The sequence below is a fragment of the Panthera leo genome, chromosome B2, assembly GCF_018350215.1.
Source record: "Panthera leo isolate Ple1 chromosome B2, P.leo_Ple1_pat1.1, whole genome shotgun sequence".
Classification (NCBI taxonomy): domain Eukaryota; kingdom Metazoa; phylum Chordata; class Mammalia; order Carnivora; family Felidae; genus Panthera; species Panthera leo.
The window spans coordinates 34,869,959-34,884,661 of record NC_056683.1 but is presented as its reverse complement, the minus strand read 5'-3'; the positions used below and the strand labels follow the sequence as shown (position 1 = coordinate 34,884,661).

The 14,703-nt window shown below is 39.8% G+C and overlaps 1 protein-coding gene and 1 pseudogene across 2 annotated transcripts in view; one reads left to right on the top strand and one right to left on the bottom strand.

Moving 5' to 3' along the window:
* The window catches only part of STK38 (serine/threonine kinase 38), a 41,962-nt gene that overhangs the window by 7,160 nt on the left and 20,099 nt on the right, over positions 1 to 14,703 (top strand). For both annotated transcript variants that reach the window (XM_042938580.1, XM_042938579.1), the window contains exons 3-5: positions 8,464 to 8,515; positions 9,413 to 9,535; positions 11,356 to 11,439. In XM_042938580.1, coding sequence (XP_042794514.1) covers positions 8,464 to 8,515; positions 9,413 to 9,535; positions 11,356 to 11,439 — 259 coding nt within the window. The remainder of the gene's footprint in view (positions 1 to 8,463; positions 8,516 to 9,412; positions 9,536 to 11,355; positions 11,440 to 14,703) is intronic.
* LOC122219834 lies at positions 1,668 to 2,180 on the bottom strand (annotated as a pseudogene).

Sequence of the window (14,703 nt, the reverse complement as noted above, 5' to 3'; positions counted from 1 at the left end):
TTGGTCATTTATATTTTGTGTGTGTGTGTGTGTGTGTGTGAAGTGTTTCTTCAAATTTTTTGACCATTGAGTTGTAGGAGTTCTTTATAAGTCCTAGTTACCAGTCTTTTGTCACATAAATGTTCTGCAAATAGTTTCTTTCAGTCTCTGGCTTTCCTGTTCATTTTCTTAACAGTGTCTTTAGATAAGCAAAAGTTAAAAAAATTTTTAACCTTTTTTTTTTTTTTTTTTTTTTTTTTTTTGAGCGAGACAGAGTCCGCACCAGTGGCAGAGGGGCAGAAAAAGAGAGTGAGAATCCCAAGCAGGCTCCACACTGTCAACGCAGAGCCTGGTGCAGGGCTTGAACTCATGAACCGTGAGATCATGACCTGAGCCGAAGCCAAGAGTTGGAAGCTTAACTGACTGAGCCACCTAGGCACCCTAAATTTTTTTTTAATGTTTATTTTTGAGAAAGAGTGTGAGTAGGAAAGGGGCAGGGAAAAAGGGATACAGAAGATCTGAAGCAGGGTCTGTGCTGACAGCAGAGAGCCCGACGCTGGGCTTGAAGCCACAAACCATGAGATCATGATCTGAGCTAAAGTTGGATGCTCAACCGACTGAGCCACCCAAGTGCCCCAGAAGTTTTAAATTTTGATGAAATCTGGAGTGCCTGGGTGGCTCAGTCGATTGAGCATCCAACTCTTGATTTTGGCTCAGGTCATGATTCCAGGGTTGTGGGATCAAGCCCCACATTGGGCTCTGTGCTGAGTGTGGAGCCTGTTTGGGATTCTCTGTCTCTCTCTCTCTCTCTCTCTCTCTCTCCCTCCCTCTCCCTCTCCCTCTCCCTCTCCCTCTCCCTCTCCCTCTCCCTCTCTCCCTCTCCCCCTCTCCCCCTCTCCCCCTCTCCCTCTCCCTCTCCCTCTCCCTCTCCCTCTCCCTCTCCCTCTCCCTCTCCCTTCCTCCCTCTCCTTCTGCCCCTCTCTATTGCTCATGCTCTCTCTTTCTAAAATAAAAGTAATGCTAATAAAAAAAATAGTTTTGATGAAATCTAATTTGGCATTTTTCTCTTTTATAGCTATTGCATTCTGTGATCTCTAAGAAATCTTCACTCCTCCCAAGGCATAAAGATATTCGTTTACATTTTCTTCTGGAAGTTTTATAATTTAGTATTTACATTTAGTTCTATGATCCATCCTGAATTAATAAGTGTATGAGGTGGGGATTGAGATTTATTTTTTTGTTATGGATATTCAGTTGTTTTAGCACCATTTGTTGCAAAGATTTCCTTTTCCCCATTAGATTCTTCGGCATTTTTATCAAAAACCAAATACCATGTAGCGTGTATCTGTTTTTTTTTTTTTCTTTTTAGAAGGTTTTTTTCTTTTCTGTCTTTTATTCTTTCTTTCTTTCTTTCATTCATTCATTCATTCATTCATCAGTGAGGGAGAGCCAGAAAGAGAGGGAGACAGAGGATCTGAAGTACACTCTACACTGACAGCAGAGAGTCCGATGTGGCACTTCAACCCACAAACCATGAGATCATGACCTGAGCTGAAGTTGGGTGCTCTAACCAACTGAGCCACCCAGACACCCAAGATTTTATTTTTTTAAAGATTTTATTTTTAAGTAATCTCCACACCCAACATGGAGTTCACACTTACAACCCTGAGATTGAGTTGCATGCTTTACTGATTGAGCCAGCCAGGTGCCCCCATTTGTGGATTTTTTATTCTCTTTCATTGATCTGTTTGTCTCTATGTCAGTATCACACTGACGTGGTTACTGTTAGCTTTGTGCTAAGTTTTGAAGTCATGCAGGTTAAGTCTTCAACTTCGTTGTTGGTTTTTTTCCCCCTAAGATTGTTTTGGATAGTCTAGTTTCTTTGCCTTTCTTTCTTTCCTTCTTTCTTTCTTTCTTTCTTTCTTTCCCTCTTTCTTTCTTTCAAGAATTTTAAAATTTTTAATACAGTTCAAATTAGTTTGCTGGGTTCATTTCAGCTCCTTTACTGCCAAATCTGAGGGCAGGGACTGCTTCAGTTTCCCTGCCTTCTCTCTGTCTGTGATGACCAAAGTGTAAAGGTATCTGCTGCATCAGACTTTAAACTTCACATTATCCTTATTGTTCTTGATCTTGATGGACTTGGCATCCTTTCACCTGGCTGTGAGCAGAAAATCCTTGATTTCTTCAATTTTGTAAGACATGGCTACGAAGGGTGCAGGCAAGCATGCAGCCAGCATGGCAAGTGGCAATTTTATTTTCATATAAGTTTCAGAATCAGGTTGTCAATTTCTAGAGGAAAGCTTAATGGAATTATGAATATAATTGTACTGAATCTGAAGATCACTTTGGGGGAGCATTGACATCTTAACAGTATTGAATCTTCTGATACATGAATGTGGTATATCTTCCCATTCTCTTAGGTCTTTAATTTTTCTCAGAAGTGTTTTGTAGTGTTTAATATGGGGTTGTTATATGTTATTTTGTTCATCTATTGCCAGTACTTTGGGGTTGTTTTGATGTTGTTGTAAGTGGATATTTAATTTTTTTTCCAGTTGTTGCTGCTGGCATATAGAAATATACCTGAATTTTGTATATTGACCTTATGCCCTGCAACTTGCTAATTTACTTATTCTAGTAGCTTTTTTGGTAGGTTCCTTAGGATTTTCTGTGTAAACAATTATGCATATTCAAATAGAGAGTTTTGCTTCTTTTCCAATCTATCACCTTCTTTTTCTTGCCTTATTGGATTGGCTGGGATATCAGGTACAACGTTGACTATATGTGGTGAGAGTAGACATTTTTGTTTTGTTCCTGATTTGAAGGTAAAAGCACTCACTATTTCACTATTAGTTGTGATGTTACCTGTAGGTTTTTCAGAGATGTCCTTTGTAGATTGGGGAAAATTTTCTTATGTTCCTGTTTGGCTGAGTTTTTAACATGAGTGTGTGTTGAATTTTGTCAAATCCTTTTTCTGCATCTTTGCATTGCTGTTTATTCTTTTAATATGATGAATTACATGGGCTGATTTTTTGCAGGTTAAATTAACCTTGCCTTCCTGGGGTAAAGCCCTCTTGATTATAATATAATGTATTCTTTTTGTATGTTGCTGGATTTGATATACTAATATTTTCATAAGAGCTTTTGCAGCCACACTCTCCATGAGGTATAAATCATGATTGAACTTTAAATATGCAGATCTGAAAGTGAAATAGCAAAATATTTTATAGCTGGTGGTGGCTAGCTGCTGTTCACTGAAACAGAGAAGTGCCTGCAGAGTGCCCTATGTTGGGATCATGGGGAATTCAAGGATAAATTTGCGCAGTATATCTCCAGGCATGCTGTTGGAGATAGTTATTTTCAAATACAACCACTCTCTTGAAATTGTAGTTTCTGGTATTATAGAAAGAAAACAAATACTTACGAGTTCTGATTAAGATACTTGTTTTATTTGATAATAGGTTTTTTTGTTTTTGTTTTTTTTTTTACTTCAGAGAGAGAGTGGAAGAGTGGGGGAGAGAGTCAGAGAGAGGGAGGGAGGGAGAGCGAGAGCAAGAGAGAGAGAGAGAGAGAGAGAGAATGAATCTGAAGCGGACTCCACTCTTAGCGCAGAGCCCAACACTGGGCTCGATCCTATGACCTGAGCTGAAATCGAGAGTCTGACATTCAGCAGCTAAGCCACCCAGGCAACCCTGTAATACTTGGTTTTTAATCCTACTGGCTCTGCCTTAAAGTTCATTATTGATATGTATCCTGTTCTCTAGTAATTATACGATAATGGTGTTATGTTATTAATAAGTGTTACGTTGTGATTTACACTAAATTACACCCCAAAATGGGTTGAAATCAGTGCTTTTTTTGTTTTGGATTCTTTTTTTTTTTTTTTTTTTTAATGTTTTATTTATTTTTGAGACAGAGAGAGACAGAGCATGAACAGGGGAGGGGCAGAGAGAGAGGGAGACACAGAATCCGAAGCAGGCTCCAGGCTCTGAGCTGTCGGCACAAAGCCCGACGCGGGGCTCGAACTCACGGACCGTGAGATCATGACCTGAGCCGAAGTTGGACGCTTAACCGACTGAGCCACCCAGGCGCCCCTGTTTTGGATTCTTAAGATGGAAATACCTTCCAAAAGCGGTGGTGGTTTTGCTTTTCTTAAAGATCAAATTAACCAAAAGAGATTGCGCAAAGGGAATGGTAGACACTTAAGAGGATTAGGATGTGTGTTTTTGGTAAAATTTTTTAATGATTTTTTTTAATGTTAACTTATTTTTGAGAGAGAGAGAGAGAGAGCGCGCGCGCGCGCAGTGGAGGGGCAGAGAGAGACAGAGACACAGAATCCGAAGCAGGCTCCAGGCTCTGAGCTGTCAGCACAGAGCCCGATGCGGGGCTTGAACCCATTAAGCACAGGATCATGACCTGGGCTGAAGTCAGACGCTTAACTGACTGAGCCACCCAGGCATCCCTCATCTTCTTTATTTAATCCTTGTTTTGCCTCTGATGGTAAGGTTCTCTAGGAACACCACTTCTATTCTTTCTCTTATGTGATCCTAATTATGTGGTAGATATTGATTATTGCCTAGATATTCAATTTTTTTTTTTAACGTTTATTTATTTTTGAGACAGAGAGAGACAGAGCATGAACGGGGGAGGGGCAGAGAGAGAGGGAGACACAGAATCGGAAGCAGGCTCCAGGCTCTGAGCCATCAGCCCAGACTCACGGACTGTGAGATCGTGACCTGAGCCGAAGTCAGAGGCCCAACCGACTGAGCCACCCAGGCGCCCCTTGCCTAGATATTCATACAAAATAATTTATAGCAGCCTGAAACCAAAACCAAGGAAACTGGCATTTTTTTCTTAAAAAAAAATTTTTTTTAATGTTTGTTTATTTTTGAGAGAGAGAGAGAGAGACAGAGTGTGAGTGGGGGAGGGATAGAGAGAGAGGGAGACAGAGGATCTGAAGCAGGCTCTAAGCTGTACATCAGTACAGAGCCTGATGCAGGGCTCAAATCCACGAGCTATGAGATCATGACCTGAGCTGAAGTTGGATGCTCAACTGATTGAGTCACCCAGGCACCCAGCATTGTTTTCTTATTAAATATTGCGTTGTTTCTGTTCTTCATAAATACTATTTTGGTGGATTAATTAAAGCCACAAAAGCCTAATTTAATAGGAAGTAATGGTGTGTTTCCTCCCCTCTTACCCCAAATCAAATAAGAATTTTCCTACATTCTACCCTTTGAGAATTAGCAAGTTCTACTACTCCTGTTAGATAGTCTTACCCAGATTTCCCCCTGTCTGCATTTGGTCTGATCTGATACTGAGTTGTAATATTGTGATTACTATTAGTCAGCAAGTGTCAGTTTTATTTAAGTCCCAGGAATGGGTAAATCTTGACCTTTGATTGTTAATTCACTGATTAGATATATCAGTCAAACCAAAGTAATTTGTCGAGATTTTTAAAAAATCTGTAATATTCATTTTTAGGATATTTCTTGAGAGTTTTCTCAATTTTGATCATGGAAATAACAAGTAGTGTTTATTTCTTTACTATTTTTCCTGGTTTTAAAATGTCTCATCAACAGAAATTAGAAATATTGTCTAGTCAGCTGTCTTGTAGAGTGGATTAGCTCTTTTCTCCAATTTCTGCAACCTCTGAATCAAGCTGTACTGGGAGGTGAACTTAAGGTTGGCAAAAGGGGCTAATTACATGCAGTCATAAATATGTTTGCACATTGATACACACTTGGATCTTTTCCTCCCCATTTGGCAACACACATTTTATGAAGTTGGCTGTGTACAAGACGCTATTCTTAGTGGAGAAGGAGGATTCAGCTACTTGCCCTTACCATCTCCTATGAGAAGTGGGCTCTCATGCAGATAAGTAGAGCTCACAGAAAGCCCTTGATGGGGTGAGGTTGGGGGTGGCCTCCAAGTGTAAGTGGGCAGTCTTTCTCCTGGGGTTCTGCTCTGGACCTTTGGAGTTGAGTGCAAGAGTAGCTTCACCAATGGCTGGAGTGTTAGCTAAACTGGCTCTTCCACCAGGGACACACAGTGGAGGGGCCTGCTTTTCTTTTTCATTATGAACACTTTTAAACATACATATAGAAAGACTATATGTCTTTCTATGTTGGTATCTATGTATCTTACAATAAACCCCCATATACTCATTCCTCAGATTCAGTAATCATCAAGATTTTGTTAAATTTGTTTCATCTATTCCATTTTATTTTTTCTTGCAGTTGTGTTTCAAAACAAAATTTAAACATCTGTCATTTCCTACGTACTGTAGGGTACATCTTGTAAAATATGGCCGTTTACTTGTGTAATTACAATGTCATCATGAATCTAACAAAGTTGATGGTAATTTCTTGGGATCATCTCACAGAAGATATCATTTGTAAGCCTCATTTCAGGCTATGCTTGCCATTTTTGGTGTCTTTAAGATCTTCATTGGCTTGGCCCCAGTATCATTACCATGGATAGGCTTTTTTCTGGATACTTTTCTGATGAATGAATCTGATTGTGTTCAAGGAGTTGATTCTGATAACTTTGCTCTCAGGTAGATATTCTACAGAAACCAATTTAATTATGCTTGCAGTCAAGCTATGGAAAGCTTCTTAGTTGGAACTGAGATTTAAAATATAGTCAGAAGCAGGTGTGCCTGGGTGGCTCAGACTGTTACGGTCTGACTCTTGATTTTGGCTTGGGTCATGATTTCATGCCCAGCACGGAGCCTGCTTAAGATTCTCTCTCTCCTTCTGCCTTTCTCTCCCCCTCTCTCTCTTTCGGAAAAAAAAAAAAATACACAGTCAGAAGCAACCATCTCTGGGACACACATTATATGATAGCACATTGGACTTCTAGCCTAGTCTGGTGTGGTCATTCAAAAAAACATAGTCGGAAATTATGGTGTTTGATACTCAAGGCACAAAAAGAGCTAACCATGGTTGAGATATTATAGTTCTTGCTGTGATGTTATCTTTGATTCTTTTTATTCTTCTCTACTTCAACTATTTAACCACTGAAATGGAATTAATTTACACTCCTGAAAGTACCAGTAATACAGCCTTCTCCTTCCAGTAATGTGCACACATAGATACATACCCCAAAATATTCTGGGAACTCAGAGAAGAGAAGTGGGCAGACTGGGAGCCATGCCCGTGCTTCCCCGACTCCCCACCCCCCCCCCCCCCCCGAATCAGGGTCAGAGTAGATCTTTTTACTTCCTGAGAGCTTGGATATGAATTCTTGATGTCATCTGATCCTGTGGATGTGTAATATGATTTCTAACATGACACTGATTTAAACTAATTACTATTATTGCAATAATTATTTATTGACCAAAATAAAACCCATTATCTTTCCCTTGGTCCTTTCTCTGTGTTTCCTCTCTTGGTTACTGGTGTCATTATCCTCCCACACAAGAAATTGTAAGATTTTTCCTTTGACTCCTGCTGCCAGTTGGTCATCTTTGCAATAGCTCTGTTCACTTCATTCTAGGTTTCTAGCCTTAGTTCCAGATCTTTACTGCTCGTCTGAATCGTTACTAAAGCTTTCAGTCTGCCTCAGTCGTTGTCAGTTGCTTTCCCTGCCAGCCCGTCAGCTTATTACTGTGGCTGTCATTTTAAAATAGAACCTCATCACCTCACTCCTTTATACACAGGCCTCTGTAGCTTTTAGTCGTCTACAGACTGACATTTGAAGTGTGGCATTTGAAGTGCTGTGTGCCTCCCCCGCATTGACTACATGCTGTTGCTGCGTGTACTTGTGTACTCTGTACTTTCATTCTTCCCTGTCCTGCTCACATTGCCTGCTATCAGGAATGCTGATAAGTGATAGAGATCCCAGCCCATGTGCTTTCATTTATTATGCTGAATAAATAAAGGTTGTGTGGAATTGGTTATAAGGAAGTTTTACTTGTTTCACTGTGAGATTGTAGCTCAAAAATACTCTTGGATGCAGTTTTTAAAGTTTAATAACCCAAGGATTTAGAGTCTTAAGTTTTAATAGTGGTGCCAATCACGTATTTTGACCATTCCCCTTTCTCCCCTCCACCCCAAATCTCCAAATTCTGCCTTTACTAGTGTTTATTGCTCTTTGTTTGTGGCAGGGAGGAGGAGGAAGATGTAAAAATAAAGGAAGTAGATACCAGTCTGGGAGAGAGAGAGAAACACCCTGATAGAAGAGGTTATCAAACACCAGCTGTTTTGTGGTTTGTTAAGCAGGAAATAACTTAAAAATAAAGGAAAGAGAACTTTTCATTTTGAAATAAGATTCTTTGTTGCATTAACATCTTATACAATCTTTTTCAAAAGGTAGAACTAACAGAGGGTGGGAATCTTTTCACTTGTCTTTAGTAACTGTAATTTGTTTTAATGAGGCACTTTGAGATTTACCTGTTTTTATCATTACAAAAAACCCTGTGTTTGTATAGGCTTTTTCAGAAAGTTATCAAATGTTATTTCAAATATTTTTATTTATTTTTAGACAAAAGAAGTTAGAAAAAGTGATGGAAGAGGAAGGCCTAAAGGACGAAGAGGTAATTAATATTGGGAAGTTTTTCCTTGAAACCCAACGTGGCGAGTCTTGTGCAGCAAGTTGTTAGCCTTGGTGCATAGAGAAAGGGTTTTGGCTTAGTAGCAGAGGGACTTAGGAGGGCTGGTGCACTTCTGGATTTAGATATTCATGAAGATGGAGAAATTAATTACTGAGTACCCAGGAGAGGAAGTCTTATTTAGGCCCAGTTGTAATAAATTAATTAGATTTAGAATTCCAAGAAAAGAAAGAGATGAGATCAAATTAAAATTTTAAAAGGAAACCATAGCATATTTACAGAAGTCATGGAAATATCTCCACAGAAGTGGTGCAAATGCCTGAAATCATTATCAAGGCAAAATATTTCTCAAATCAGCCCTTCCCCCAGTGTCTACAGACTTGGTAGGAGAAAATACAGTTAAGAAACTGTGCAAGGAACTGAAATGACCGCGGAAATGCTTTCAAAAATAGGAATGAATCACAGAATCCAGGAAAATGGTGAAAAATACCAAAGTCTTGTTGGAATTATAGAGCATAAAATGAACTCGAATGTGTTAAAAAAAAACCAAAAAACCCACACTTTGATTTTATATAAAAAAGTTTAAAGGAAAATATTGATTGTTTATTCTGCCTTCATTAGAATAATTGACTGCTGAAGTAGGTTAGTCAAAGTCCACCGGAGGCACCCCAGTGATCAGAATGGTTTGGTTTTGTATCCGGAAGCTGGGGAGGGGAGGAGAGGAGTGGCCTCTTCAGGGTTCTTCTGTGAGGCTCTCACCTGTGAGAAGGTCATGATTAATCGGCATGGCCCTGCTTTCCAGTCATGAGTAAGACTGCTATGGAGTTGCAGAAATTCAGCTCCCCCCCTTCCCTCCTCTCTCCCCCTTTATTTAAACGTTAGAAACGACTGAGGAGATCAGCACATGCTCGGAAGGAAACAGAGTTTCTTCGTTTGAAGAGAACAAGACTTGGATTGGAAGATTTTGAATCCTTAAAAGTAATAGGCAGAGGAGCATTCGGTGAGGTAAAAACCACAGCTACTTACCAGATAAGATATAAAAATACCACAGAACTTTGAAGCTGCCAACGTATCATAAGCTCATGATTGTTGATAGAACTGAAATATGGGGTAGGTGGGTCAGACATGCCAGGCCCACATTGTAACTGCCGTCTGTCCTTTCCTCCCCCTCCACTGACCCAGATCTCTGATTGTTCTTCTGTTTTGCCAGAGATGATGTTGACGCTTTAAGTATTGATTTAGAGGGAGAGTTGAAAGGTAGAAGGAAATCAATATTTACTATTTACTGAGTGTTTCTCTCCTATAATCATGACAATGACTCATTTTATAGACGATGAAATTAAGACTCCGAGAGAGGATATGTAATGCTCCATAGTCACATAGCCATTGAGCAGCAGTACCAGAAGTTGGGCCCAGAAGTTCCTAATCTTTTTTTTTTTTTTTAAAGTTTTCATTTTAATCACCTAGTGCTCATGATGACAAGTGTACTCCTCATTCCTCACCCCGTTTCCCCCATTCCCCCATGTCCCCTCTGGTAGCCATGAGTTTGTTCTCTATAGTTAAGAGTCTATTTCTTGGTTTCTCTGTCTGTCTCTCTTTTTTTCCCTTTGCTTGTTTGTTTTGTTTCTTAAAGGAGTTCCTGATCTTAAAGCTCTTGCTTTTCCCAGTCTCACACTGCCTCTTCAGGAGCAAACTAACAGCATATATCCACCCTTTATTTCTTCCCGCTAGATTTGTATTGCTCTAAAAAGGTGGCCCCAGGAGACAGAGATTATAGAAACGGGTTATACAGGTAGTGGTAGAGAGTTGAAAGCATTTGTCCCACCAGGTCTTGTAGATGCATCTTGCTCGGTCATAAGAGGGGTCTATGGGGAGGGTTTAAATGAGCCCCTGCAAGGTCATCCTCATTAGTGGAAAACACCCAAAGTGGACGACTCACCCAAAGTGGATGATGCCATAGTTTCATTAACTTTGTATAAATTGAGCAGCATATTATTAAAAACCCGTACCTAGGGGAAATGTGAGTACATACTCAAAGGCACAGGTGAAAGATTAAATTGATCCCTCAGTGTTCAAAATCCCTGTTGGCTCCTGGAGACAGGGGAAGAGTATGGTACTACCTCTAAAAGAACTTTCTGTTTAGTGAGGAAGGGACGTGGGACTCAGTCAGGAAAAACATGAAGAAAGGTGCAGGGAGGAGATAGCCTAAGTATCTTGGTGGGGGTGGGGGGTTGCAGGGGAGGATGTGCAGGGACTTGCCAAAAAGTTTTTCTTTGGGTTTGTGGACTATTGATTTTCTTTTCATCATAAAATTATGTGCTCTAAAAACATTGGAGGATAAGAAAGAGGAAAACTGCACAAAACCCTGTTTCCCTAATGACACATTTTAGGTTTTTTCCTTCTAGACATTTTTCTTGCACATGAGCTTTTGCTTTTGTTTTAAACACTGTTGCAATCACTTCCTTAGGTTGTCTGAGCTTGTGGGTGACAGGTGCCATGGTTATAATGAGTCCTTAAGTTCAAAAGGGAGGGTTTTCAAATAGGATTGACTTGTTCAACGAGGGAGCCAAACTGTTCAGATCTAGAGATACCTGAGAAAGTTTTCAGAACTGACTTCACCGTGTATAATAAATCTACTCATTTTGGAATGTTAAAAAGCACTTTTTTTCTGTTTTGTTTTTTGTTTTTGTTTTTTTTTTATTGCTGGTTGTTTATATTAAAATTGTAACACTTTTCCAGTTTAAATTACTTCCTATAACACATGAAAGCATTAATTACGTTGGCATTGTGAACTTTTGACTTGGCATTTCTTTTATAACTCTTAGGTGCGGCTTGTTCAGAAGAAAGATACAGGGCATGTGTATGCGATGAAAATACTCCGTAAAGCAGATATGCTTGAAAAAGAGCAGGTAAACCACAATTGTAACGGTGATCTTAGGCTGCTTATCAGCTTTTTGTTACGTAAAACTGTTCCTTTTGTTTATTTGAAATGTATTTTCTTATTACAGTTTTCTTTAGCACTGTCATGTACAAATATACATGTATTACTTTTCTTTCCCCAACAAAGAAGCAGTTACATGTATTTTAAAAGTACAAATAATGCCTTATGTTATGTGCAGTCTTTTAAAAGTTGAAAACCTATTAGAAGCATCTGCTGTTTGTGTCTCCCAATTGATCACATGCTGTGCTTGTCATGAGGAGCCTATTTTTGGGGTCACACTTGCTGTGATGACACGTTCCTATTGAATGCTGATACACACACACACACACACACACACACACACACACACACACACACACACACTTTGGGACTGAGCCTTAGGAATTAGAATTTGGAATTTGCAGTCTAAAATGTGTCTTAATATGCTTCATTCTGTATACCCAAACCAAAGTTGGGTCTTCTCAGTAGCTCATTGCTACCCAAGACAGACCAGTCTTCTTTCTGAATGAATTTGAAAAAATCTAATGCAAACGGTAGAGCAGTACAATTTCTCCTTTAAGGAGCGAGAACACTTTCTAAAACCTAAACCTACTTTGCAAGTAGATGTATAAGATGCAAAAGTAACTTTATGCAAAATAAAATTTTAAATTTTGGATAATATATTAAAAACAAGAATGCAACTTTTCTGTAAATCTAATTTAATTTAGCTGTTTGCTTAAGAACAGATTTTAGTGGGTGATGCCTGCATATGTCCTGTAAAGGATCAGGTGCTCCAGGAAGACAGAGAGCCTGTGCCAAGGAGAGCCCTGGACACAGAGTGAAAGAGCAGGGTTGGAGACTGGCCCCACACCCAGTCTTTTTTGCCTCTAGAAGGGAGGTGTAATCACTGAAGCTTCTCAGTCCTTTTAAGTGCCAGCGAAATTTTGAAGTTTTTATTTTCTCTTTAATTCTCATGTGTTACCTATAAGCTTAGACTCCCAGGAATTTCGGTTGACAGTATCAAATACCCTGGCAGTAAACATTCAGACACTATAGTTTATGCTGATACCAACCTTACTCAGAATGCTCAACAGCCCTATTTATGTGTTTAAAAATTAGTGTGTGGTATGGGTATAGGCCCTGAAAGAGTTTTAGCTAGTCTTGAAAAGGAAAATGGAAAACTGTAGTGATGAGTCAGTATATTTTGTATTTCACAAGTAAGTTTTATTTTTATAAGACCTATTTCATATAACTTTATTTATTTTTTTAAATTACTTAAAATAATTTTTTTAATGTTTATTTTTGAGAGAAAGAGAGCGAGACAGAGTGCAAGTGGGGGAGGGGTAGAGAGAGACAGAGACACAGAATCTAGAGCAGGCTCCAGGCTCTGAGCTGTCAGCACAGAGCCCAATGTGGGGCTCGAACTCGCGAACCCCGAGGTCATGACCTGAGCTGAAGTTGGACACTTAACCGACTGAGCTACCCAGGTGCCCTTCCTATAGTTTTCACCAAGTCTCAAAACCTTTCTTTATCAAATAATTAGTGTTCAGAATAAAATGTAAAAAGTATGCATCATGATTTTCACTTATTAATCCTTCATAACATGTGCCAGTTGCCCAGCATGGTAACAGAGGACAATTCAAATATACAGTGTAAAAACATTTTTTCAAATACTGTGCCTTCTTCAAAATCATTTTCTAAAGTGTTCCTACATGAAAGTAGAGGAGCTTTCCATGAGAATTAGGATTTTAAACAATGTATTAGCTTACTTGTTAGCTCACCTTGCTGTTGGACTGTGCTCCCTAGATTTGATCTCAGTGTGATCCAGTTAAAGTTTCTGGTCACAGACTCTACCTGAGTTGGCCATCTTGAAGAAGTGTGGTTGGTGCTAGGGCGTGAGAGGAAGTAGACCAGTGCAGACCCATCACTTGGGTAGGGCTGACCAAGTTTAGACTCAGAGCCTAACTTTTTGTAGGTACAGGTTCCTTTCCCCTAGGAAAAGTTTTTTCTTTGCTTTTACTAAACTGAACAGGAGTTAGAGCTACCCACTGAGAGTTTAGGTCGTTATTCTGATCCATAGGGTGGGAATTTTGCCGTCTGGAAAATAAATTTTAAAGGACAAGAGACCAGCATTTAGCTAGTTTTTTCATGTTTCTCTTACATTGCTAAAGGAAAACCTCCAATTGTGATGCTAGTACAGTATTAGGAGGGGACAAAAGATGGACTTTTATCTCTGCTTTCCTAGTGCTCAGGGTAGCAACTAGCATGTGACTCCACCCCATTAAATATTTATGGAACAGAGAAAGGGAACCTCTGATGTGAGTTGCACCTTTGGTTCTTCCTTCCCTTACCCTATGTTAACCTCACTCCACTCTTAGATCTTGAGGTTCCTAGTTGCTGTTTCAGCCCCAGGAGAGAAGGGCAAGGTGTGCGTAGGTGGCCTGTAGCTTTCCTCTTAACAAACAGAGAGTGTTGCCATCACCATTCTGTCCTCCGAGGTGAGTGACGAGTGGTAATAGTTCTGCCTCCCCACCCCTTTTTTTTTTTTTTTGGCTCCCTGCAGCAGGTAGAGGCCTTGTTGGGAGCCAGGAGAGCAGAGGCAGCTGGAGGCTGGCTTGCGCAGTCTTTATGTCCGGTGATGACTGGGGCACAGCCACAGCTGCGGTTGAGCAAGTGCATTAGTGTTTCCCAAAAGCTTTGCTTCTGTATTAAAGCTGAGTAAAAGCATTAGCCTTTACTCAGCTTCTTTGTGATTTCATAACACTGTTCCTTACCACCCTTATCTACCATTTTCCCACCCTCATGCCCTAAGGAGAGAGAAATGTAAAAATGCAAGTTTTCTGCAACATTGAAGCTATTTAAAAATTTCCCAAAGAATTTTAGTAGAGACTGGAAACTGAGATATGTAAACTCAATACTTCCCTTGGGCCTGAAGGGAAGAATGAGGCAGGTTAGGGGTAAGACAGGAGAGAAGGGTGGGACCTGTGTCCAATTGGAAGAGAGAGTGCCTGGCTTTGCTAAAGACATTGCAATAAAACAAAGCATCGTATCGAACATCGTATTGAACAAAACAACAATCATGCGCTGAGTTTGCCAACCGGAAGTGCTAGTTTATGAACTTTGGTACATCTTTACCTGTGAACATAGGGTAGGACTGAAGCCCTGCTGCATATGTTAAGAACAAAACTTCTATTCAAGGATCGCACTGGGTCTTAATAAATGTAGACCTGGTTGAACCCACCTTTGCATCTTG